General features: G+C 42.6%; 4 protein-coding genes across 5 annotated transcripts in view; all 4 read right to left on the bottom strand.

Annotated features, from left to right (window-relative positions):
* Positions 1–13,405: 13,405 nt before the first annotated feature.
* Positions 13,406–15,129, bottom strand: LOC134177517 (uncharacterized skeletal organic matrix protein 5-like). Its single transcript, XM_062644306.1, has 3 exons — positions 14,939–15,129; positions 14,523–14,870; positions 13,406–13,878 (listed from the first exon to the last, which is right to left on the bottom strand). Exons 1-3 carry the CDS (start codon positions 15,116–15,118, stop codon positions 13,651–13,653), a joined length of 756 nt encoding a protein of 251 aa, XP_062500290.1. The 5' UTR covers positions 15,119–15,129; the 3' UTR covers positions 13,406–13,650.
* Positions 15,130–15,148: 19 nt separating this feature from the next.
* On the bottom strand, positions 15,149–16,485 carry LOC134177757 (collectin-11-like). The gene is made up of 5 exons (XM_062644533.1): positions 16,146–16,485; positions 16,001–16,069; positions 15,849–15,891; positions 15,716–15,772; positions 15,149–15,339 (listed from the first exon to the last, which is right to left on the bottom strand). The coding sequence occupies exons 2-5, from the start codon at positions 16,037–16,039 to the stop codon at positions 15,149–15,151; spliced, it is 330 nt and encodes a 109-aa protein (XP_062500517.1). The 5' UTR covers positions 16,040–16,069; positions 16,146–16,485.
* A 3,246-nt stretch (positions 16,486–19,731) lies between these two features.
* On the bottom strand, positions 19,732–20,903 carry LOC134177756 (uncharacterized skeletal organic matrix protein 5-like). The gene is made up of 3 exons (XM_062644532.1): positions 20,727–20,903; positions 20,306–20,656; positions 19,732–19,956 (listed from the first exon to the last, which is right to left on the bottom strand). Exons 1-3 carry the CDS (start codon positions 20,901–20,903, stop codon positions 19,732–19,734), a joined length of 753 nt encoding a protein of 250 aa, XP_062500516.1.
* The window catches only part of LOC134176972 (uncharacterized), a 10,260-nt gene continuing 6,714 nt past the window's right edge, over positions 20,773–24,318 (bottom strand). Inside the window, exons 11-16 of one of the 2 annotated variants that reach the window (XR_009969411.1) lie at positions 21,571–21,643; positions 21,452–21,514; positions 21,276–21,347; positions 21,122–21,196; positions 20,976–21,063; positions 20,773–20,908 (exon numbers count right to left, since the gene is read on the bottom strand). The gene's annotated coding sequence lies outside the window, so the exon portion shown is untranslated. Of the gene's footprint in view, positions 21,064–21,121; positions 21,197–21,275; positions 21,348–21,451; positions 21,515–21,570; positions 21,644–24,318 lie in introns of both variants that reach the window. The other variant, XR_009969410.1, reaches the window with a different exon arrangement.

Here is a 24,318-nt window from a genome sequence, read left to right as displayed (position 1 = left end):
AAACCCCTGCCTTAGGGTGGCAACTTCGTTTCCAGTCGTGTGAACCCTAGGTATAATCGAGCGCTTTACTCCACCACCTAAGGCGAAGATGGCCTAGCGTCGAGACTACCACTTGTGTCCAGCAGATGTAATAGTTGACAAACTCCTACAGTTTCAATATGTGGCGACTACGCGTATATATCAGCCCCGTCCATTTCTTTAACTAAACGTCCAAAGTCAACAGTGATGATGTCACGTGAACTAATGCATGTTTTTACTTCTATTTTGTTAATATAAACAAAATTAAATCAAATGTTTTTAAAGGCTGTGTAAGCAAATTTGACTTCAAGGGGCGAACAGCAGGCAGGCAGACAGACTATTTTGGCTGTTAGGGTTTTCTAAAGATTGTATTCGTCTTATTTAGGCAGTGGCCATCCAGGGAGAGGGCCATTTGCTGTTAACTTGCTAGTATAACACAGTATGCTCTTAATTGCGATGGCGTAAAAGGTGATTGGATGTAAAAGGCTGATGACTGATTTGACATCAAGAATATTAGTTTCTTAGCCTGATAGAATCTGCACATGTGGCATCCCGCCTTCGTCATTTTGTCAATCTTTGTCGGGGAATGACAAAGGTGGAGAGAGACTGGCTCGAGTCAAGGGTAAGACTCCTTAAGCTTCTAGATGCATTTTATCTCATAACTTTTGACTAATAAATATAAAAATTATGTATATATTTTACAAAACTTGGCGGGTGTGGTTTTGCTATGGGTGTGGTTTGGCCCTCTTCAAAATCCTGGAAGGTTCTTGATCCTGTCGGTTTGACGAGATGAGCTCTTTTTTTCCATTCTTATTGCTGTTGCTAAATGCTTTAACACCCCATACCAGTGTATGTCATAGAGCAAACGTACTAAATTTTAAAATGTATATACATTATTGTTGCTTGCAGCTACTGCATAGCTGCAACTGACTTTCATACGTTCCAACACTTGTGTAGTGTTCTTGTCTCGTGCTATGATGCTTTGGTGTCTATAGGCCCATTGTCTGGGAAGAAATGACGGGCATAGTTTCCAGCACTATTTTTGATCCCCTGGTTCCCGTGCATTGCTCCAAAACCAAGGAAACAGTCTGGAGTTAAACAGTTGTTTCCTTGGTTGGCAATAAGTCCCATGCAGGCGAACATGTGCGAATAGTGGTAGCGATTCCTGGATGTCATGTCTTACGTTGAGTCTTTCCTTTAGAGAATGTAGACAGAAGTGATAATGTTGTGTGTGTGTGTGTGTGTGTGTGTGTGTGTGTGTGTGTGTGTGTGTGTCCGTGTCCGTGCGTGAGTGCGTGCCTGCGCCTGCCTGCGTGCCTGCGTGACTAGATCAGAAAATGAATGACCTTACACAAACAACTGATATAGCTATGAGACACCACTAAATAAATCAGTCATTAATTAAACAGTATTGTATAAAATACATGCACAAACCCTCAATACTCACGCAAGACAGTCAAGAATCTACATCAAGCACACACACACACACACACACACACACACACACACACACACACACACACACACACACACACTCATGCATGCATACATGCAGTGACGTACAAGCAATAGACTGTGTAGAGATTGCAAGTGAATATCATCCAGACCAGGTCTGGCAATTTTATTGGTATCGTCTTTCTAATTTCTATAGATACTCTAACAACAGGAGAGTATACACATCATGTAGAATGTCACTAGGTGCCAACTAGTTATCAACGTACCATAATGTAGGCAATTGTTCTAGTGTTTATGTTACCATTGTCTGGACTATAATACGCTAAGTTGCCAGCACTATTTGTGAATGCCACAAACTTCGTTCCGATACCGACGTAAGAATCAGGAGTTACACAATCGTTCTCGTTGTTAGCGATAAAGCCCACGCGAGCACGAGCATTTATCGAGACACGTCTTGAGTTAGTGCTTCTTGTGTTGAATCCTTCCTGCATCAAAGGACACCAGTTTTAATGCATTTACCATTTCCCGTCTATCTCTGCACAGATTTGCAACCAGACAAACATTTCTGTCTTGGCTACATCATCACCATCCAACGATTTAAACCATTGAATCGTTGGTATATATGTATGTATACAATGTATGCAAGAGATAGAATGACAAACTGATTGATTATTTGTTTGCTGTAAAATGCTAATAGTGAGTTGCTGTAAACTTAGACACGGGTTCGCATGTATGTACTGTACAACCGATACTGTAGTACTCACCTTGTTGCAATATCTTTGCAGAGATGTCCTTGGCAGTAGACTTCTCCATTTACTCTCACCAATACTCGTGCTTCTGTACTGTCCATCAGCAATAAGACTGTAGAGAGATGATGCGGTATAGCTGAAGGTGATCCATCTGGTCGTTCCATCTACTTTCATTCCCAGACGAAGTTCAGTAAATGGTAGTGTCCAGTATGAAGCAAGTTTCGTTTCTTTGTCATCCAAATCCAGATTATTTGATTGAAATGTTTTCTTGTTTGACCACAACTCGCTGTCGTATTCGAACGTTTGCTTATTTCCGTCTACCTTCATGATCAAAGTCCAACCTTCATTCACATCACAGAATACCTGTTGTAGACAGAATGTCTGCATGAATTTTACAAAGCAATGAACTAAAATTATTAAATTATGTCCAACCTTGAATGGTAGGTCACTCGTAGATGGTTTGATCCAATATTGTCCATTGCTGGATGATGATTTGTAGTTGAGTGCAATTTGCTTACATGATGATGCAGGCAGCTGAGACGAACTGCCAAGATGAAGTGTTAGTGAAGACAATGTCATCCATTTGTTGCTGTCACAGTACTCTATCTCCATTAATTTCTTGTTATATCTCATCATTCCTGCTCAAAACGTCAAAAGGTTAAGAGCGTTTAATAATGTTAATTCATAGGTATTGCCTTCTCTTGTGTTGGAGCACTCATCTAGACGAAGAATTCCTGGCGGTCCACTGGGACCAGTTAAGCCCTTAACACCTGCGGGTCCGCGCTCACCTTGACTGCCTTTGGGACCAACTTTTCCGGCTCCTCCTTTTTCACCTACAATAAGGTATTTTTAGGATTGTAAATTATCCATATATTTTATTGTTGTTTATTTATTTATTAAATATGAATGAATAATATATTTCTGTCGCACCTAAGAGGTACAGTTCCCTCTTGATTATTATACATAAAGTATTATTATAATATATATTTTATTATAATACATTTAATTAAATATTTATTTATGACTTTGTTACTTTGTTATGTTTAGTCTATAGAGATTAAACACTAATTAGTCAATGTTGTTTGTATAACATCCGAGTGTACTTACTCTCGTCACACAAACTCACAAGTTTCTATTAATGAATTGTTTTTGTGGAACCTGTAAACTCCGTTGTTATTTTGATTATTTATTGTTATTACCTTTGTCTCCTTTTTCTCCTTTGTTACTAAGAACTTCAAGAGAACCTGATAGAGTCACTTTAGAAACAGACAGAAACATTAGTAGTTGTTACCTATAGTCACAGTCACAGAAAATTATTGTGATATTTATACCAGTCTGAGAATGGTATCCACTATTCTTAGAACCTTTGCTGTCCTACAATAAAACCAATAAATGCTACTATCAAATACTCATTTCCACGTCTAGAGGAGTAAAGACCATGCAATTGATATTTGAATAGGATGACGTTCAGTACGGAATACCTTCTCTTGTAAAGCTGACGTTGCTGTGGCCTTCACCATCAACGACAAGAGCACAAAGAGTTGTATTCGCTGCATAATGATCAAAGACAAAAACGCCTACTAATACTGATTGCTCACACTCTAGCAAGTCGTTCTTATTGCTCACCGAAGAACGGAATATGACATCACAGCACACCGAGCTCTCGAGGCCTGCCCACGTTTATTGCACGGTGTTTACGACATTGTCGTACTGAGGAAGATTTGCATATTATTTATGAAGCGGTTTTTGTCAGCCATCAAGTGCAACGCCAATTGTGATTGTTTTATACGGGTGGGAGAGAGAGAGTTAGAACGGGCACCACCTGATACCGGCATGTTCCGGTAACTGACGCTGGACATGGGTATGGTACCACATCACACTTTTCTCGCGCATCCAGTTCCTTCCCCTTTGGAGTCAAAAGGGGACAGAGTGCTGTGCAAGACTACACCTTTGCGTCTATTTCTTTGACGTAATGAGCCGCATATTGTGGACCAAGCCAGAATGATGTGGTTAGTGTTCTTACCAGATTACTAGACCTTTCCAGACTGCACACTTCTGAGAGGGATGCACGTGAGTCTGGTGCACGCGAGTCCGGTGCACCCTTCCTGAAAGATGCAGCCTCTGAACTATCAACACCTATAGTAGTCATAGGCGGATAGAGGGGAGGGGTCCTGGGGGTCAAGACCCTGCTCTTTAACCACACGCCCACCACAGCTGCAAGGTTGTTTATTGTGTTATTAATTAAAGTTTTGATGGATGGTTAACTCATTCAATTCTAAACTTATATATGCCAATAATTATCTAATAAAAATGCTAGAAAATTAACTCTAATAGAGACTGAAGTGAGTTTGCTGGTTCCATAGTTCATATAAAGATTTAGCTCTTACGGGGCATGGCTAATTACACTTGGACCCTCTTTCAAAAACTTCTGTATCCGCAGCTGATAGTAACAATAGTTTGTAGTTGGTTGCGTGCTGAAATTTTAGTCAGGCAATACAAAGGCGTTACGTATACAAATTCACAAAATGTGTACGATTTTTGTGTACCTTCTGGATAATGATGCAAATTCGAAAAGTGTGACACAAGTTTACACTTCACGCCCTCTCTTCCTAGTGACTGTAAAATTATGTCTAGACTATTCTGGAATAGTATGGTTGTATTTTCAACTACTAACTACTGATAGTCTCAAAGCAAAATTATAGATAAAGCATTGAAAGGTGGATATACTATACGTCTGAAGTCCGCTGTAGTACACAATTGCTTTCTTGGAGTTTTGCAACGTTTGTTTGCAATTCTAGTGAAACGTTCTAGAAACGCATGAAGGATAGTATACACAGAGAATAAACTAGAAAACGTATGCAGTCATGCGTGAACAAACTTGCTAGTAAACGATTTGTTGGTTTTGTATTTGTAGTTGACAGATACCGTCTTGTACTTGTTGTGTCTGTTTGGTAAACAGTGACACACACATGCGCGCGCGCACACACACACACACACACACACACACACACACACACACACACACACACACACACACACACTATTTGTATCATAATTACTAACTTCTAAGCTTTGGTTGTTTGTTTGGTGGTCCTGGGAGATGTTTCGCAATTTCACGTTTTTCTCCTACAAATTTTATTTCAACTTAGCCTTACAACAATTTTTAGCAATTAAGCTGTGTAGTTGTAAACCTCCAAATTGATTCTTTTTTTCTTTCACTCTCCAATTCACTTTTCAAATTAGTAACTTCTGACTTTATTTTCTGTCATAAAATCAATATCATTATGTAGTTTCTGTGTATGTAGCTATGTATGTAGTCTACTAGTATGTATTTATGTACTGTAAGGGGCATATTTTCGCTGGGCAAAATTTTTGCGGTTTCTCTCACAGAGACCATTTCGCAGGACAAATTTTTCGCTCTTCGGCGTTTGGGAATAGTCACTTGACTATGTCAGGTGCTGATACCGTCTTGTCATGGTTCTCAAGTGGTTGCGTAAAGCGGGGAATGAGGAGAAACAACTGTGTCTCCCCAATCTACTGGTGTTCCTGGAGTACGTCCGGCTGCAGTGAAGGCTGCAAATGACTGTGTGGTTCAAGATCCTCTCCAAAGGGTACAGCACGTTTCTAGTGGAAAGCGGAAAAGTATAACATTAGTGTTGGGTTGTGTTTGATTAATTAATAAGAGCATTAACGCAATCTTGCAGAGCACGTTACTGCCTGGCAGCCACGCTTACATATGGGACCGCACCGTTTCACAGAAATTTTTGCGTGGGTTTTATTTTCGCGGAAAGGTTTACAGCCGCGAATATAGCGAAAATTTTACCCACGCGAAAATTTGCCTCTTTACAGTATGTATGTATGTAGTGTCGTCTAGGGCACTGGTCATGGATTAATTATGATTGCAGATATGAGTGGAAGCCGACTCTATCAAAACATACCTTTGTTTGCTGTACATCCTGTAATTGTCATTGAGTGCAATCCTTACACTGTTATGTATAGTGCTGGGCATGCAGCCAGTCTCGGTCGCTACGGACGGCTGCAAGTGCATGGCTTCGTACCAATCTCATCTTCAATACTACCCTATCATAAATCTCTGTGGGGTTGTTAGGATAGCTCAAGGGTGATGGATTACTAGAATGGTAAAGCAACGCATGGATTTGTGCGCTAGGAATGCCCAAGGCGACTCCACTACCTACGTGACAGTGACTGAGTGTGTTAGAAAATAGGAGAGACACAGTCCTGAAATGGGAGGGAGTGGTTGAAATAGGGAAAGTGGTCCAGAACCTTTACACTGTTATTAGAGTACAAATAGCTAGCCTCGCCCAGTAGTACTAGTAGTAATGGCAGTGCATCCGAGACTGCAATCCACACTGCGTATGGGGTGAGGCTAACAAATTAGGTGTAGGGACCACGGGGCCCCACGGGGCCGAGACCCCCAATCAGCTGCCTATGGTCACTATATATGAATAGATCATCGTGAAAACGAGCTACAAGTGGAAAAAAACCATGAGCTCCAATAGACGACAGTGCAAAACTACATTTGCGCGCAGACGTTCTGGGTACACGAGGCTACACTTGCCGCCCATAATTTGAGGTTTGCCGCTCAGAATTTGATGTTTACCCTCTAACCTAGCCTCGCAATCTAGCCTCGCCTCAGACGCAGTGTGGATTGCAGCCCTGGATGCGCTGCCATCTTTACTATGTCTGGCTCGGGTACCGCCTTTCTGGGCGGGAGTAAGTATGTAATCAAATTCTTCAACGCGTGTCATACTAATGTTAGTAGCTAGGATCTGAGCTTTCGATTGGACCTTGGCGTTGTTCTAGCCTTTTTACTTGTCGACATTGTGATTTTAGGCGGCTGTCAGGCGTTAGTAAGAGATTGCAGTAGGGAGCTCATCAGTGAAATGGGAGATCAGAAATGGCACTCGCAGCGCTTCATACGCCTTTGAACGCATACACAGGTTCTCAGTTGAAGCTACAATGCGTCATATGCCTCTACTGTAATGCATTTGGACTGCTGCATAATTACCTGGCTGTCTACGTACTGCGCGCTAATTAGCGAAGATTCCACGCTACAGTCGTTTACTGTATTCTACTACGCCGACAAAGTACACTTGCAACTGACACTAATCATGTCCTAATGGAGGTGATAGCGCTGACCGTAAGGGGCGGTACCGAATTAGACGTAGTGGTGATGGCAGCGCATCCGGGCTGCAATCTACACTGCGTCTGGGGCGATTCCTACGCCAGTAGACTACACAAACATGTTGCAACTTAATCCATGTAATCTATTACCTGGAGATACTACTGTATTATACTCGACCCAGTTTTTAGTTAATCGCGTCTGCCTCAATAAAGAAACGTTGGCCGATCTGCACTGGTTGGACATATTTATGACTGACTGGAATAGTTCGTCTATGCTGCAGCTACTGGGTCGCGCACGGCCAACAGTTACTGTTCGCTCTGACGCATCGGACACGCAGGGGTACGGCGCAATTTGGTTGAACAATTGGCTACAGTGAGAGTGGAGCGACCTGAGGTGCTCGCGGTCAATCGTAAAAATAGAATTTCTTCCTTTGCTCCTGGCCGCGGCATTGTGGGGTAAGAAATGGCGAGGGCAGCGGGTCTTGTTTGAATGCGACAACTCTACAGTGGTTTCCGCGCTAGAAAGACGCACCAGCCGCGTTCCGCTGATTATGCATCTTCCGCGAGCTTTACACTTCCTAGCTGCATATTTTTCCTTTACGTGGCAAGCCGTTCATATTTCGGGAAATGCTAATACTATCGCCGATGCTCTATCTCGAAACCGTGCTGAAAGAGCGCTTTCTTTGTGTTCACAGCTCAAAAGCACTCTCGCCCCGGTTCCGCCAGAGGTGCTCGGCTCAGTCATATTGCCGGGAATCGACTGGAACTCTCGCGCTTGGATAACTCTGCTCGTCACTTCTTTTCCTCGGGTCTAGCGCTTTCTACAAAGCGGGTCTATCAATCTGGGCAATCGAGTTACTTGAACTTTGGCAACCAAGTGTCTATTGTTCTTCTCCCTGTGTCTGAGCGCGCTTTGCCTCTTTGCGTTTTACTTAGCAGATCGGAAAATACGTCACACAAAAAATCAAGTGCTACTTGTCAGCGGTCTGCCATCTCCATATTCAGTCGGGCGGCGGTGACCCATTCACTGCTCAGCTCAGCCAGCTGTCATACGTCCTTCGCTGCATTCAACGACTTGAAGGATGTGCTGCACAACGGCTCCGGTTGCCCATTACGCCAGTTGAACTCAACGTTCTCAAACGGGCGTGGTCTAAGTGGTGTTCTCGACGAGATGCTAGTATGCTCTGGGCCACGTGCTGCACTGGATTTTTTGTTTTTTACGAGCGGGAGAATTCACGGTAAAGTCGTTAGCGACCTTTGACGAGGTGGTTCATATCACCCCTTCGGACGTCAGCGTCGACTCTGTCATCTCTCCTACAACGGTTCGCCTTTGGCTGAAGCAATCTAAAACCGATCATAACTTTGGGTCGCACTCGACAGGACATTTGTCCAGTATCTGCTTTGCTCTCCTACCTAGTGCAACGCGGTAAAAGTCGGGGTCTACTGTTTACATTCTCCGACGGATCTCCTCTTTCTCGCCAAAAGCTAGTGTCCGAGGTTCAGCGCTTGCTTGCTCCAGGAGGCATGAGTTGTGAAGGTTTTACCGGTCACAACTTTCGCATCGGCGCAGCCACCATGGCGAAGGCAAAGGGAGTTGCTGACTCGACGCCAAAAACCTTGGGCCGCTGGAAAAGTAACGCATTTCAGCTATATATTCGCTTGCTTGGCACAGACCTTGCCGGCGTTTCTCGCCAACTGGTATCGTAGTAAAGCAGGCAGTTTATTAGAGCGTTTAGCTATTACAGCGTTATAGTACTCATTACTTGCGTTATCTTGAGCCTATAGGTTGCAGTAGCACAGCGGCGTTACCACGCGCCGTTGTGCTCTGTTTGTGCTCTCGCAGGGTGGTTTGTTTCCGCCCCTGTTGTGGTTGGTCCCATACTTGGGTGGGTGTATCACTACGTGGACCCCCCCTGTGAGTCGGAGTCCGGGGTTTAACCCTCTCTGCCTATCAGCACGAAACCAAATCGCAGTTTTGGTGCATGCGCCGAGACTTGGGCTCCGCCCTCGCCCATCAGCCAGACTTCACGTCTGAGCACTGTCATTGGGATGGATACCGAGTGCCGTCCAACTAGTTGAAAGCTTTGTAAAGGTAAGGAGTCAAATGGTGTCTAACGTAGTTAGACGAAGTTGATTCCACACCTCCAAGCCGCTCTTGCGTGCGGTCAGGGTGTGATCATGCTAGTACGCGTGCGCTATACGCGGCGCGAACTCAGCTCTTGGTTTTTGCGCGGCAGCAGGACACCTTGCCCACTTCTCAATCGCTGCGCAGTTTTTCTCCTATCCCGTGGTCCCCTATCTTCTCCGTCCAACTCCTCTTCAGACTCCAACGTGACAAGGTGCGTGGGTCGGATTCCGGGTCTTTAACCCTCCCTGCCTATCAGCACGAAACCAAATCGCAGTTTTGGTGCACGCGCCGAGACTCAGGCTCCGCCCTCGCCCATTAGCTTGACTTTCGTGACAGCAGGTCCGAGCACTGTCATTGTGATGGATACCTAGTGCCGACCAACTAGTTGAAAGCTTCGTGAAGGTAAGGAGTCAACAATATGAGCTAATTTCTATCTCATTTAATTTGAGTGAACAGAATCTGCATTGATGTCATAACATGATTATTGCAATATTTCAGCGTGTCATGATGTAACCAATTGCTCTGATGTTTACAGGACCGTTGTCTGTATTGCTGTCTGCATACTTTCCAGCACTGTTTCTGCGTGCTAAGTGTTGCGTTCCGATACCAACAAAGGAATCAGGAGTGTCACAGTTATTCTGCCCGTTAGCAATGAACCCCATGCGAGCTCGAGCAAGTTTTGGGCTATATGTTGAGTGAGTACATCTTGTGTTGAATCCTTCCTGTATCAAAAGATGTCAGTTCAATACATTAAATTGGTGGCTTTTCGTATTAAATTTGTATCTAGACAAATTTTATTGCATTTGTAGTAGTAGTAATTACCAATATCCAAACTTTTTGAAATATTGAAAACGTTGGCAAGCAAGAGGTAGACGAAACATGTTGACTCATTGTTTAAATTATTCTATTTAAATACGCAAGGTATGTAATGTACTTGTTTGAACACTCACGGTGTCTGCAGATATCTAGTGCAACATGTATTCTGCATGAGTAGTATACGTATCTCGCATCATAGAAACCAAGAGCCTCGCGCAAGCTTCAAGCTGTTTGTAGACTCACTCCCGCTTGCCGTCTCCTTATCAGAACCCATAAGCGTAGGAAGTTTGGTGAGATTAGGGGGACCAAAGAGTACAACCAGGTACTGCATTTTGAATTGATACAGCTTTTGAGGCTAAATATTGGGTGGGCCATGGCCCCCTCGGCCCCCCGGTTCCTACGCCTATGGAACCGTATACCAATCAATTATAAATTAACCTTTGTTTTATTATAATTATTTTGCACACTAGCTGATGGCAGTCTGCAAAACTACGCAGAAGCTGGTGCATGCAATAACCTTGGAGTCTCCTGACAGCTCCGGAAGAGACAGAACACGGCTCACTACATGATCATTACTGCATGCACCAAATTTTAAAAGCGACCACGCCCGACACGTTGTAAGGCTGCCATCCCTGATATTATTGTCACAAAAGTAACTTTAATGAAGTTGCGCCGTGTGCTCGACTGATACTAGTGCTCACCTTGTTGCAATTTTTCTGCAAAGATGACCTTGGCAGTAAACATCTTCATTTACTCTCACCAATACTCGTCTTCCTGTACTGTCCATCAGCAATAAATAAGACTGTAGAGAGATGATGCGGTATAGCTGAAAGTGATCCATCTGATCGTTCCATCTACTTTCATTCCCAAGCGAAGTTCAGTAAATGGTAGTGTCCAGTACGAAGACAGTTTCGTTTCTTTGTCATCCAAATCCAGATTATTTGATTGAAATGTCTCCTTGTTAGACCACAGTTTGCTATCATAGTAGAAGGTCGGTAGTTTTCCATCTACTTTCATAATCAAAGTCCAACCTTCATTCGCATCACAGAATACCTGCTGTAGACAGAATGTCTGCATGAATTCTAATAGGAATGTAGTAAAATTATTAAATTCTGTTCAACCTTGAATGGTACGTTACTGGCAGCTGGTTTGATCCAATATTGTCCATTGCTGGACGATGACTTGTAGTTGAGTGCAATTTGCTTACATGATGATGCAGGCAGCTGAGGCCAACTACCAAGATGAAGTGTTAGTGAAGACAATGTCATCCATTTGTTGCTGTCACAGTACTCTATCTCCATTAATTTCTTGTTATATCTCATCATTCCTACTCAAAACGTCAATAGGTTAAGAGCGTTTTAATAATGTTAATTTATAGGTATTGCCTTCTCCTGTGTTGGAGCACTCGTCTAGACGAAGAATTCCTGGCGGTTCACTGGGACCAGCTAAGCCCTCAACACCTGTGGGACCGCGCTCACCTTGACTGCCTTTGGGACCAACTTTTGCGGCGACTCCTTTTCCACCTACAATAAGGTATATTTAAGGTTGTAAATTATCCATATAGTTTATTGTTGTTTATTTATTTATTAAATATGAATGAATAGTATATTTCTGTTGCACCTAAGAGGTACAGTTTCCTCTTGATTATTATACATAAAGTATTATTATAATATATATCTTATTATAATACAATTAATAATTAGATATTTATTTATGACTTTGTCACTTTGTTATGTTTAGTCTTTAGAGATTAAACACTAATTAGTCAATGTTGTTTGTAGCACATCTGAGCGTACTTACTGTCGTCACACAAACTCACAAGTTTCTATTAATGAATTGTTTTGTGGAACCTGTAAACTCTGTTGTTATTTTGATTATTTATTGTTATTACCTTTGTCTCTTTTTTCTCCTTTGTTACTAAGAACTTCAAGAGAACCTGATAGAGTCACTTTAGAAACAGACAGAAACATTAGTAGCTGTTACCTATAGTCACAGTCACAGAAAATTATTGTGATATTTATTACCAGTCTGAGAATGGTATCCACCATTCTTAGAACCTTTGCCGTCCTACAATGAAACCAATAAATGTTACTATCAAAATACTCATTTCCACGTCTAGAGGAGTAAAGACCATGCAGTTGATATTTGAATAAGATGACGTTTCAGTATAGAATACCTTCTCTTGTAAAGCTGACGTTGCTGTGGCCGTCACCATCAACGACAAGAGCACAAAGAGTTGTATTCGCTGCATAATGATCAAAGACAAAAACGCCTACTAATACTGATTGCTCACACTCTGGCAAGTCGTTCTTATTGCTCACCGAAGAACGGAATATGACATCACAGTACATCGAGCTCTAGAGGCCTGTCCACGTTTGTTGCACGGTATTTACGACATTGTGATAGTGAGGAAGATTTGCATATTATATATGAAGCGGTTTTTGTCAGCTATCAAGTGCAACGCCAATTATGGTTGTTTTACAGGAGTGGGAGAGAGAGTTAGAACCGGCACCAACTGATACCGGCATATTCCGGTAACTGATGCTGAACATGGGTATCTTACCGCATCACACCTTTCTCGCGCAGCCAGTTCCTCCGCCCTTTTGGAATCAAAAGGAGACAGAGTGCTGTGCCAGACTACACCTTCGCGTCTATTCTTTTGACTTAATGATCCGCATTGTGGACCAAGTCAGAATGATGTGGTTAGTGTTCTTACCAGATTACTAGACCTTTCCAGACTGCACACTTCTGAGAGCGATGCACGTGAGCCTGGTGCACGCGAGTCCGGTGCACCCTTCCTAAAGATGCAGTCTCTGAGCTATCAACACCTATAGATTAGTAACAATAGTTTGTATTCGGTTGCGTGCTGAAATTTTAGTCGGTCAATACAAAGGCGTTACGTATACAAATTCACAAAATGTGTAGGATTTTTGTGTACCTTCTATATGACTATGCAAATTCGAAAAGTGTGACACAAGTTTACACTGCACGCGTTTTTCTTTCTAGTGACTGTAAAATTATGTCTAGACTATTCTGCGATAGGATAGTTCTTTTCTCAACGCGAGCGCACACACACTACCACCAGTAACTTTGCGATAGCTACCATTGACAAGCTTCACACCCTTTCTTGAAGTTAGGCTTTGAAACATTACAATCAAGTCTTTGTTCATGTTTATCTAGTCATGCTAACTCTATTACCTTACACTAAAACTCGTAAGCAAATCAGTAAAATAATAGGAATAGAAAGCGACTATTGTTAACAATATGAGTTATGTCCATCTCATGTAATTTGACTGAACAGAATATCCATTGATGTCATAACATGATCATTGCAATATTTCAGCGTACCATGATGTAACCAATTGCTCTGATGTTTACGTTACCATTGTCTGGATGGCTGTCCGCATAGTTTCCAGCACTATTTCTATATGTTAAATGTTGCGTTCCGATACCAACAAAGGAATCAGGACTGTCACAGTTGTTCTGCTCGTTAGCAATAAAGCCTACGCGAGCTCGACCACATTTTGGGCCATATGTTGAGTGAGTGCTTCTTGTGTTGAATCCTTCCTGTATCAAAAGACTCAGTTCAGTACATTAAATTCTTGGTTTTTCGTATTAAATTTGTAACTGGACAAACTTCAGTGCATTTGTAGTAGTAGTAATTACCAATATCCAAAGTTTTTAAATATTGAAAAACGTTTGCAAGCAAGAGAGGATCATGTTGACTCATTGATTAACTTATTCTATTTAATACGTAGGCTATGTAATGTACTTGTTTAGAACACACATGGTGTCTGCAGATATCTATTGTAACATGTATTCTGCATAAATAGTATACGTATCTCGTATCATAGAAACCAAGAGCTCCGCACAAGCTTCAAGTTGTTTGTAGACTCACTCCCTCTTACGGTCTCCTTATCGGAACCGTATACCAATCAATTATAAATTAACCTATATTTTATTATAATTATTTTGCACACTAGCTGATGGCAGTCTGCAAAACTACGCAGAAGCTGCTGCATGCAATAGCCTCGGAGTCTCCTGACAGTTCCGAAAGAGACAATAGAAGACGGCTCACTACATGATCATCACTGCATGCACCAAATTTTGAAAGCGACCACGCCCGACACGTAAGGCTGCCATCCCTGATATTATTGTCACAAAAGTAACTTTAATGAAGTTGCGCGGTGTGGTCCACTGATAATGCTCACCTTGTTGCAATTTCTCTGCAAAGACGACCTTGGCAGTAAACTTCTCCATTTACTCTCACCGATACTCGTCTTCCTGTACTGTCCATCGGCAATAAGACTGTAGAGAGACGATGCGGTATAGCTTAAAGTGATCCATCTGATCGTTCCATCTACTTTCATTCCCAAACGAACTTCAGTAAATGGTAGTGTCCAGTACGAGGCCAGTTTCGTTTCTTTATCATCCAACGCCAGATTATTTGATTGAAATGTCTCCTTGTTAGACCACAGTTTGCTATCATAGTAGAAGGTCGGTAATTTCCCATCTACTTTCATAATCAAAGTCCAACCTTCATTCGCATCACAGAATACCTGTTGTAGACAAAATATCTGTATGAATTCTAAAAGCAACGAACTAAAATTATTAAACTCTGTCCAACCTTGAATGGTACGTCACTGGCAGCTGGTTTGATCCAATATTGTCCATTGCTGGACGATGATTTGTAGTTGAGTGCAATTTGCTTACACGATGATGCAGGCAGCTGAGACGAACTGCCAAGATGAAGTGTTAGTGAAGACAATGTTATCCATTTGTTGCTGTCACAGTACTCTATCTCCATTAATTTCTTGTTATATCTCATCATTCCTGCTCAAAACATCAAAAGGTTAAGAGCGTTTAATAATGTCAATTCATAGGTATTGCCTTCTCTTGTGTTGGAGCACTCGTCTAGACGAAGAATTCCTGGCGGTCCACTGGGACCAGTTAAGCCCTTAACACCTGCGGGTCCGCGCTCACCTTGACTGCCTTTGGGACCAACTTTTCCGGCTCCTCCTTTTTCACCTACAATGAGGTATTTTTAAGATTGTAAATTATTCATATATTTTATTGTTGTTTATTTATTTATTAAATATGAAAGAATAATATATATCTGTTCCACGTAAAAGGTACAGTTCCCTCTTGATTATTATGCATAAAGTATAATTATAATATATATTTCATTATAATACAATTAATTAAACATTTATTTATGACTTTGTTACTTTAAAATTATTATGTTTAGTCTTTAGAGATTGAATACTAATTCGTCAATGTTGTTTGTAGCACATCTGAGCGTACTTACTGTCCTCACTCATTTGCCCAGTGAGTTTCTATTAATGAATTGTTTTTGTGGAACCTGTAAACTCTGTTGTCTATTTTGATTATTTATTGTTATTACCTTTGTCTCCTTTTTCTCCTTTGTTACTAAGAACTTCAAGAGAACCTGATAGAGTCACTTTAGAAACAGACAGAAACATTACTAGTTGTTACTCATAGTCACAGTCACAGAAAATTATTGTGATATTTATTACCAGTCTGAGAATGGTATCCACCATTCTTCAAACCTTTGCCGTCCTACAATGAAACCAATAAATGTTACTATCAAAATACTCATTTCCACGTCTAGAGGAGTAAAGACCATGCAATTGATATTTGAATAAGATGACGTTTCAGTATAGAATACCTTCTCTTGTAAAGCTGACGTTGCTGTGGCCGTCACCATCAACGACAAGAGCACAAAGAGTTGTGTTCGCTGCATAATGATCAAAGACAAAAACGCTTACTAATACTGATTGCTCACACACTAGCAAGTCGTTCTTATTGCTCACCGAAGAACGGAAAATGACGTCACAGCACTCCGAGCTCTAGAGGCCTGCCCACGTTTGTTGCACGGTATTTACGACATTGTGATAGTGAGGAAGATTTGCATATATTTATGAAGCGGTTTTTGTCAGCTATCAAGTGCAATGCCAATTATGGTTTCTTCATAGGAGAGTTGGAACTGTGCACCAAGTGATACCGCCATGTTCCGGTAACTGATACCTGACATGGGTATCATACCGCATTACACCTTTCGAGCTTTCTCGCAGCCAGTTTCTCGCAGCCAGTTCCTCCCCCTTTTGGAAGTGTGGATTTCAGCCCCGGATGCGCTGCCATCACCTTGTTCGGTACCGCCTTTCTCGGCGGGAGTGTACTGTACTTGTAAGTATGTAATCAATAGTCGATATTTGGGGCGGAGCTTGCGCAACTTCGAGCTCGAGAGTAACACGCTCCTTTCGCCGATCTCGCTATACACAAAGTCCACGTTTCCGGGTCTGCTTCTGAGCCGTAGATCATCTTGCCGTTGACTAAGGCTTTGTAAGTAAGTTCACTACTTACCATTTCGTGCATCTTGTGAGAGACTTTGCCTGCGTAGAGACGCGTAGGAAGCCATTTCTTGAGTACGGCTTCTCGAGGGTAAGAGACTGCTGTTCAAGCTGAAGACGCCTGATTCACACTCTGAACAGATATACGTGGAGTGGAAAGACAGACTACTCATTGCATAGCGATGGAAGTTTTATCAGGTTAAGATTTTGCGGTAGGGGAACCCATTCGGGGTAACCGAACGTGACGCACTGTGTGGCTGAATTATATCAATAGAACTACTTATTTCCTCCATCTAGCGTTCTTGAACTGTGAAACTGTATACCTTATCAAACTAGAGTTAGCAAAAATTCGTCTAGCCCACCCAATCCTTCATGGAAGGCGGTGAGCTCATGAGCTTACATCACTTGATGTACCTTGACTTGATTCTTTGTTTGCTATACAGACTAATAGTCTTGGCTGCTGGTTCAATCCAACTCCACACTGTATCAAGCAAATTTCTCAACACAAAACCTGTGTAAAACTTGATTTTATCATTTAGCAGTGTGTTGAGCGATTCCTTGCACTCAGACTTGGCAGATGCAAGGTCTTACTCGAGAACCCTAATCTTGTTTTCAAGTTCCACTATTTTATTTGCTTGCTGTTCAATTATCCGACGTAAACCACCAGCTTCAGCCTCAGTGACATTTTTGACAATCAACATCTTCACTTCTCTAGGATCACTAGACTATATACGTACATGTCTTGATCAACTGCACCTGCCAATGAGGTAGAACAGCCTCTGCTTTCTGATTTAGACATTACAGCTATGGAATAGCTAGTGCGTGTGCGCGCGCGCGCGCGCGCGCGCGCGCGCGTGTGTGTGTGTGTGTGTGTGTGTGTGTGTGTGTGTGTGTGTGTGTGTGTGTGTGTGTGTGTGTGTGTGTGTGTGTGTGTGTGTGTGTTGTGTTACGTTGGACATAACTGTTGCTGGGACTTGTAGGCTGGCAGCTAGTGCTAATAAACAGACTGTAGTGTACGTGTACTGTACTCTGATCCGCGTCAGTACCTATGGAGTGCAAGTTATCACAGTAACATCTTCGACTTGGCCAATCACATCTATACAGAAGTAAGCTAGACTGCCCAGAAACAACGCAGAACGTCCTACATGTCTGGTTACCCCAAATGGGTTTCCAGGTGGCATGATTTCACTCGCTAAAACTAATCCATTACTAGACTATGAGTAGTCTGCTTCCACTCCACGTATATCTGTTCAGAGTGTGAATCAGGCGACTTCATCTTGAACAGCAGTCTCTTACCCTCAAGAAGCCGTACTCAAGAAATGGTTTCCTACGCGCCTCTACGCAGGCAAAGTCTCTCATAAGATGCACGAAATGGTAAGTAGTGAACTTACTTACGAAGCCTGGTCAACGGCAAGATGATCCACGGTCCAGAAGTAGACCCGGAAACGTGGACTTTATGTACAGCGAGATCGGCGAAAGGTGCGTGTTAAGCCTGGTTCACAATACACCTCGCGTCGTCTCGCGTCAAAGGAGGCAGTTTCCGACGCGACGCGACGTGTTGGATAGGATTTTTTCCTATTCCAGCGCGTTGCGTCGGAAACGTCATCCTTTGACGCGAGACGCCCCGTCGCGACGCGAGGTGTATTGTGAATCAGGCTTTACCCTCGAGATTGCGCATTCTGTAGAAGATGCGCCCCCAAATACCGGTATCGTCTATTCCTCAGCGCGTGTCACACTGATGATATAGCTAGGATCTGAGCTTTCGATTGGACTTTGGCGTTGTTGTAGCCTCTGTACTTGTCGACATTGCGATTTGGGGCGGCTGTCAGGCGCGTTAACGTTAGGGAGCGCAGCGGTGAAATGGGAGATCAGAAATGGCACTCGCCTTGCGTTATACGCCTTTGATCGCATCAGTTGAAGCTGCAATGCGTCATATGCCTCTACTGCAATAGCCTCGCCCCAGACGCAGTGTGGATTGCAGCCCCGGATGCGCTGCCATCATCACTGCGTCTGGGGCGAGGCTACTACTGCAATGCATTGGACAAGCAAAAGACAACAATCGGACATTTTCTTTCCTATCATTCGTTGGCACGAATACAGGAAGCCTGTTCACTCTGAATGGTCAATTGTCAACTTGAGGCACGCGGGAACTATTGCGATCGCGTCGACAGGCTAGGTTCTACTATGATTAGCCTTAGGTACAGTACATGTGTAACGCACCCTGACCACACCCTATAGCAAGTTTGTGTATCTAGATTTGCATATGACATCACTGCAGCTAGCTCGTACCTGGGTAACCAGATCTACTCGCGCCGTCGTGCCCGGTTCCCGTATAACACGACAGCGGCTACAACCGACAGACAGACAGACAGACAGACAGACAGACAGACAAATGCCGGATGAATGTGTATTACAGTATCGCTGTTTGAAAGACTATCCTTACACGTTTATACGGTAAGCAGTATAAATGTCTAGGATCAATAATTATTTAGTGCACCAACAACTGCGGACAGATGTCTAGATTCTAGTTTAATAATTACACGAGAAAGGGGAAAGAAAAAAACTTTATTAGTAGAGGAACGTCGCGCCGCGAGATGAGAAAGCGGAGAGAAAAAATTCAAGGAGAAGGAGAGCCTGAGGAGCGCTAATTCATCTGTAAAAATTAATTAAAGGTTTCCTTGTTTGGCAGCTTGTCCTAGAAAAATAACGCTCGTTCACGTTTATCCATAGTAATCAAGCTCAATTGCTCTAGCCTAACTTTAACTAATCAAGCAACGAGTTTAAGTCAGCATCATATAGTTCTACTGTTGGGGTGGAGATGAAAGTGAGATATATAGTAAAACTTAGCTGGAGAAGCTAGCTAGAGGCTGCATGCATGCTCAGCATGATCTTGCAGTTTGCTATGTTTTGCGTTGTATAGTACTTATTATAAGATTAAAATTCTAACAACAAAAGCAACTATTGTTAGCAACACGAGAGTATACACCTCATCTAGAGTGAACAGCATCTACTTTGATGTCATCATGATGTACTTACTGCGTGCAATGTATCAACGTGCCATGATGTAGGCCATTGCTCTGATGTTTACATTACCATTGTCTGGACTGTGTCTCGCTAAGTTTCCAACACTATTTTTGAATGACGTGTACTTCGTTCCGATACCGATAAAAGAATCAAATGAATTACAAGTGGTTTGCTCGTTAGCAACTAAGCCCAAGCGAGCACGAGCATTTGAAAATTGATGACGGTCGGTGGCTCTTGCGTTAAATCCTTCCTGCAAAGAACATCAGCTAGCTTTTTCTATACAGACTTGCATACGGACAAACACTAGGGTATCTGTCTTGGTTACACGCATAACTATCATGCATCTAACGTTTTAGCACGTTAGAAACGGTTGTACTGGTACGCAAGATGAGGCAGAATGCCAACCTGCCTGATTATTTGTTATTTATTTGTTATTTATTTGTTATTTATTTGTTATTTATTTGTTATTTATTTGTTATTTATTTGTTATTTATTTGTTATTTATTTGTTCAGTGTGTGTTAAATGCCATGACCTGACATGAGTGTCAAACACATAGGTGTTGGAAGCGTGCACGTGGAGCCCAAAGGGCCATACTCACCATTTTACAATTTCTCTGCAAAGATGTCGTTGGCAGTAAACTTCTCCATTTACTCTCACCAATACTCGTCCGCTTGTATTGCCCATCAGCAATAAGACTGTAGAGAGATGATGCGGTATAGCTGAAGGTGATCCATCTGGTCGTTGCTCCATCTACTTTCATTCCCAGACGAAGTTCAGTAAATGGTAGTGTCCAATACGAAGCCAGTTTTGCTTCTTTGTCATCCAAATCCAAGTTATTTGGTTGAAATGTTTCCTTGTTCGACCACAAGTTGCTGTTGTATTCAAACGTTTGTTGATTTCCATCAATCTTCATGATCAAAGTCCAACCTGCACTCGCATCACAGAATACCTGTTGTAGACACAGAGTTAATAACAATGCAACAAGCATCTATTGAAGATAATAGAATATATGGGCTCACTTGAAATGGTTGATTGTTACAAGATGGTCTAATCCAATATTGTCCATTGTGAGACGATGAATTATACTTCTGAGATATCTGCCTACAGGTTAACTCAGGCAGCAAAAACGAGCTACCAGGTACCAAATAGGGCAACAAGTGGCTAGTGTCACAGGACTCGATTTCCTTATATATCATAATTCCTACTTACACAATGTTTGTAATACTGTTTTAGAGCAGTAATTAATTTCAATGTGTTCCACATTCTACCTGTCGTACTACTGCAACAGGCCGCACCGTCTTCGTCGGTAATGTTTGATAAATTATATCCAAGATGAACTACTGCTGCCTTGAGACTCTAAATATATATAATGAATAAATTATAAATAAAGCATTGAAAGGTCGATATACTATACGTCCGAAGTCCGTTGTAGTACACAATTGCTTTCTTGGAGTTTAACAACGTTTCCTTGTAATTCTAGCGAAACGTTCTAGAAACGTATAAATAAAGAAAAGTAAATCTAGAGAGACTATAACCTAGAAAGCACATGCAGTCATGCGTGATCAAACCTGCAAGTAAACGAGTTGTTGGTTTTGTGTTTGTAGTTGACAGTTAGCGTCTTGTACTTGTCGCGTCAAAATCTGTTGTTTAATTAAACAGTGACACACACACACACACACACACACACACACACACACACACACACACACACACACACTTCACTATTTGTATCATGAATACTAACTATTAAGCTTTGGTTGTTTGTTTGGAGGTCATCAGAAATTTTTCGCAATTTCACGTTTTCCTCCTACAAAGTTTGTTTCATCTTATCCTTACAACAATTTTAGCTGTGTAGTTGTAAACCTCCAAATTGATTCTTTTTTTCTCTTTCACTCTCCAATTCAATTTTCAAATCAGTGACTTCCGACTTTATTTCCTGTCATAAAATCAATATCATTATGTCGTTTCTGTAGTATGGATGTATGTAGTGTACTAGTATGTATGTATGTAGTCTACTAGTATGTATGTATGTATGTATGTATGTAGGCCGTCTAGGGCACTGGTCATGCAATAATGATTGCAGATATGAGTGGAAGCCAGCCTTATTAAACATACCTCTGTTTGCTGTACATCTGGTAATTGTCCTTGAATGCAATCCTTACTGTTGTGTATAGTGCTGGGCATGGAGCCAGTCTCGGATGCTACGGCTGCAAGTGCATCATTTCGTACCAATCTCATCCTCGATACTACCCTATCATATACCTCTGTGGGGGTCAATAGGATAGCTCAAGGATTACTAGAATGGTAAAGGAACCATAGATTTGTGCCCTGGGAATGCCCAAGGTGAGCCCACTGCCTGCATGACAGTGACTGAGTGTGTTAGAAAATAGGAGAGACACGGTCCAGAAATGGGAGGAAGCGGTAGAAATAAAGAAAGTGGTCCAGAACCTTACACTATTATAATTAGAGTACAATTCCTTCTAGCCTCGCCCAGTAGTGGTGATGGCAGCGCATCCGGGACTGCAATCCACACTGCGTCTGGGGCGAGGATAACAAATTAGGTAGAACCACGGGGGCCCACGGGCCACGGGCCCCAAGTCAGCAGCCTATGGTCACTTAGTGGCGGATCTAGGGTAGGGGTTGTGGGGGTTGCAACCCCCTTTGTTAGCCTTGGAGTTAACTAGACCACAAGGTTTGAAGCCGCATTGTGCTCATTTTCAGTATTTAAATAACTAAGCAGATTCTTGACGAAGTGAGAGATCTGGCAGCGAATCTCCAGACTCGTGACTAGGATATCTTTGTTGCGTACGGAATGGTTCACTCAGTACGTAACTGAAAGAATTGAGGCAACAAGGCGGGTAGGATCTAGACAACCTCTTTGACTTCTGATATCAAGACACTCTGCGACTCGCAAACAGTTGGATCAGTTGAATCCGTTCCAAGAAAAACGAACTTACAGCAAAACCAGAGCAATACACGTAGTCGGAGTCCGACTGAGCACTACAAACGACCCGCGTTGCGATACCCCTCCTAGACTCACTGCTTCTTCAGATGCGCGAACGATCTAATGGTGAGCAAGATAATGTCCGAGCATTGTTGTGTCTATTGCCTACATTTCTGGTTCGTTCTGACGTTGACCCTATGAAAAGCGTAGATGGAATGTTGCACTGGCAAGCCGATCCTCCATTCCAGAAGTCTCTACGAGGTAAAGCGAGAAGGTGGCAGTCAGTATGGCAAAGCAAATACCAGTCAATGCTAGAAGCAAGGAAAAGAGGGCAAGAGTGCAAGAAAGCCATACCCAACAACCTTCTCCTGGCCTTGGGAGCCTGTGACTCTCGGTTGTACCCGAATGTTCATCGTCTGCTATTGATAGCATGTACACTGCCTAGCACAAGTGCAGAAGCAGAGAGGTCATTTTCTCTACTGAGGAGACTGAAGACTTATGCAAGGTGTCTTGCACACCTATCAGTTATCTCCATGCATTGCAAAGAGAGGGTACCAGCAGACTAAGTCTGTACCAAATCATCCACGGAGATTGTTCATACAGTCTTTGTTTGAAAGAGACATAACTGCACCGTAATTTACTTAACGTTTTATTTAGCAGTAGTATAGGCATGATGCAGTTACAATTCTGTTACACAGTTTTGATAATTTAGAGAATCTATAACATGACACATTGCTAGAGATATGTTTCCATAGCTGTTGCCATTTACTTTAGCTAAGCTCTAAGAAGCCTGGGCCATTTGCACCTCTAGCAATAAAAATGCATTGACTGAAGTAGGCGTGGTCTATCAAAACCTGGAACCCCTCTTTCCAGAAATCCTGGATCCGCGCCTGTCACTATATATAAATAGATCATCGCGAAAACGAGCTACAAGTGGAAGAAGACGAAGAGCTTCAATCGACGACAGTGCAAAATTACAATTGCGCGCAGACGTCCTGGGTACACGAGGCTACACTTGCCGCGCATCGAGGTTTGGCCCCCCAACCTGGATGCCATTCCTACGGCAGTAGACTACAACACAAACATGTTGCAACTCAATCCTATCACCCGGAGATACTCGTACCTGCATCGTCACGTTCAATTCAGAGACCTAAAAGGCAGCACCGACTCTTCAAAGCTTGGAAGCACTTCTACGGTGTGTGCATGTCAGCGTTTACCATTCTAAAGAGTGAATCCACGAGACAGGCTTCGCTGTCGACCTGATCAGCCTTCGTACTATGTTTGAAAAACACTCCGGCTAGCAGCTAGACAATACAGATCGACAACTGCAGTTGATGTGGTACGCATGCCTGTGTGTATCGATCGATCAACCTTACCGATATGAGCAAAAGACGACAATCGGACATTTTCTTTCTTAATTCGTTGTCACCTCGCAGACCCAAACCACAAAGCCTGTTCACCGTGGTCAATTGTCAACTTGAGGCACTCTGAATCGAACCACTGCGATCGCGTCGACAGGATATGTTGTAGTTAGAGGCGGAGCTTTGCTATGAGACAGCACGGATTTCCCGTCACGTGCCCGCATGTTGTGTGTATTATTATTACTGTACTTTCATTACATAATTTACCCTACACTACATAACTATTACGCCAACTCCCGCTTCCGT

Source organism: Corticium candelabrum, chromosome 3 (assembly GCF_963422355.1).
Source record: "Corticium candelabrum chromosome 3, ooCorCand1.1, whole genome shotgun sequence".
Classification (NCBI taxonomy): Eukaryota; Metazoa; Porifera; class Homoscleromorpha; order Homosclerophorida; family Plakinidae; genus Corticium; species Corticium candelabrum.
This window is presented reverse-complemented; position numbering and strand designations above follow the sequence as displayed.

Bases quoted from the DNA above. Each gene is read 5' to 3' on its own strand.
- LOC134177757 (XM_062644533.1), bottom strand. From the start codon at position 16,039: ATGGTGACGGCCACAGCAACGTCAGCTTTACAAGAGAAG. The intron at 15,773-15,848 runs GTAATAAATATC...CTGTTTCTAAAG, and splicing joins TGGATACCATTCTCAGACTG to TGACTCTATCAGGTTCTCTT. The intron at 15,340-15,715 runs GTAATAACAATA...ACCTCATTGTAG, and splicing joins AGGAGAAAAAGGAGACAAAG to GTGAAAAAGGAGGAGCCGGA.
- LOC134177517 (XM_062644306.1), bottom strand. From the start codon at position 15,118: ATGGAGATAGAGTACTGTGACAGCAACAAATGGATAACATTGTCTTCA. The intron at 14,871-14,938 runs GTTGGACAGAGT...TGTCTACAACAG, and splicing joins CCAGTGACGTACCATTCAAG to GTATTCTGTGATGCGAATGA. The intron at 13,879-14,522 runs GTGAGCATTATC...CTTTTGATACAG, and splicing joins TGCAGAGAAATTGCAACAAG to GAAGGATTCAACACAAGAAG.
- LOC134177756 (XM_062644532.1), bottom strand. From the start codon at position 20,903: ATGATATATAAGGAAATCGAGTCCTGTGACACTAGCCACTTGTTGCCC. The intron at 20,657-20,726 runs GTGAGCCCATAT...TGTCTACAACAG, and splicing joins GTAACAATCAACCATTTCAA to GTATTCTGTGATGCGAGTGC. The intron at 19,957-20,305 runs GTGAGTATGGCC...TGTTCTTTGCAG, and splicing joins TGCAGAGAAATTGTAAAATG to GAAGGATTTAACGCAAGAGC.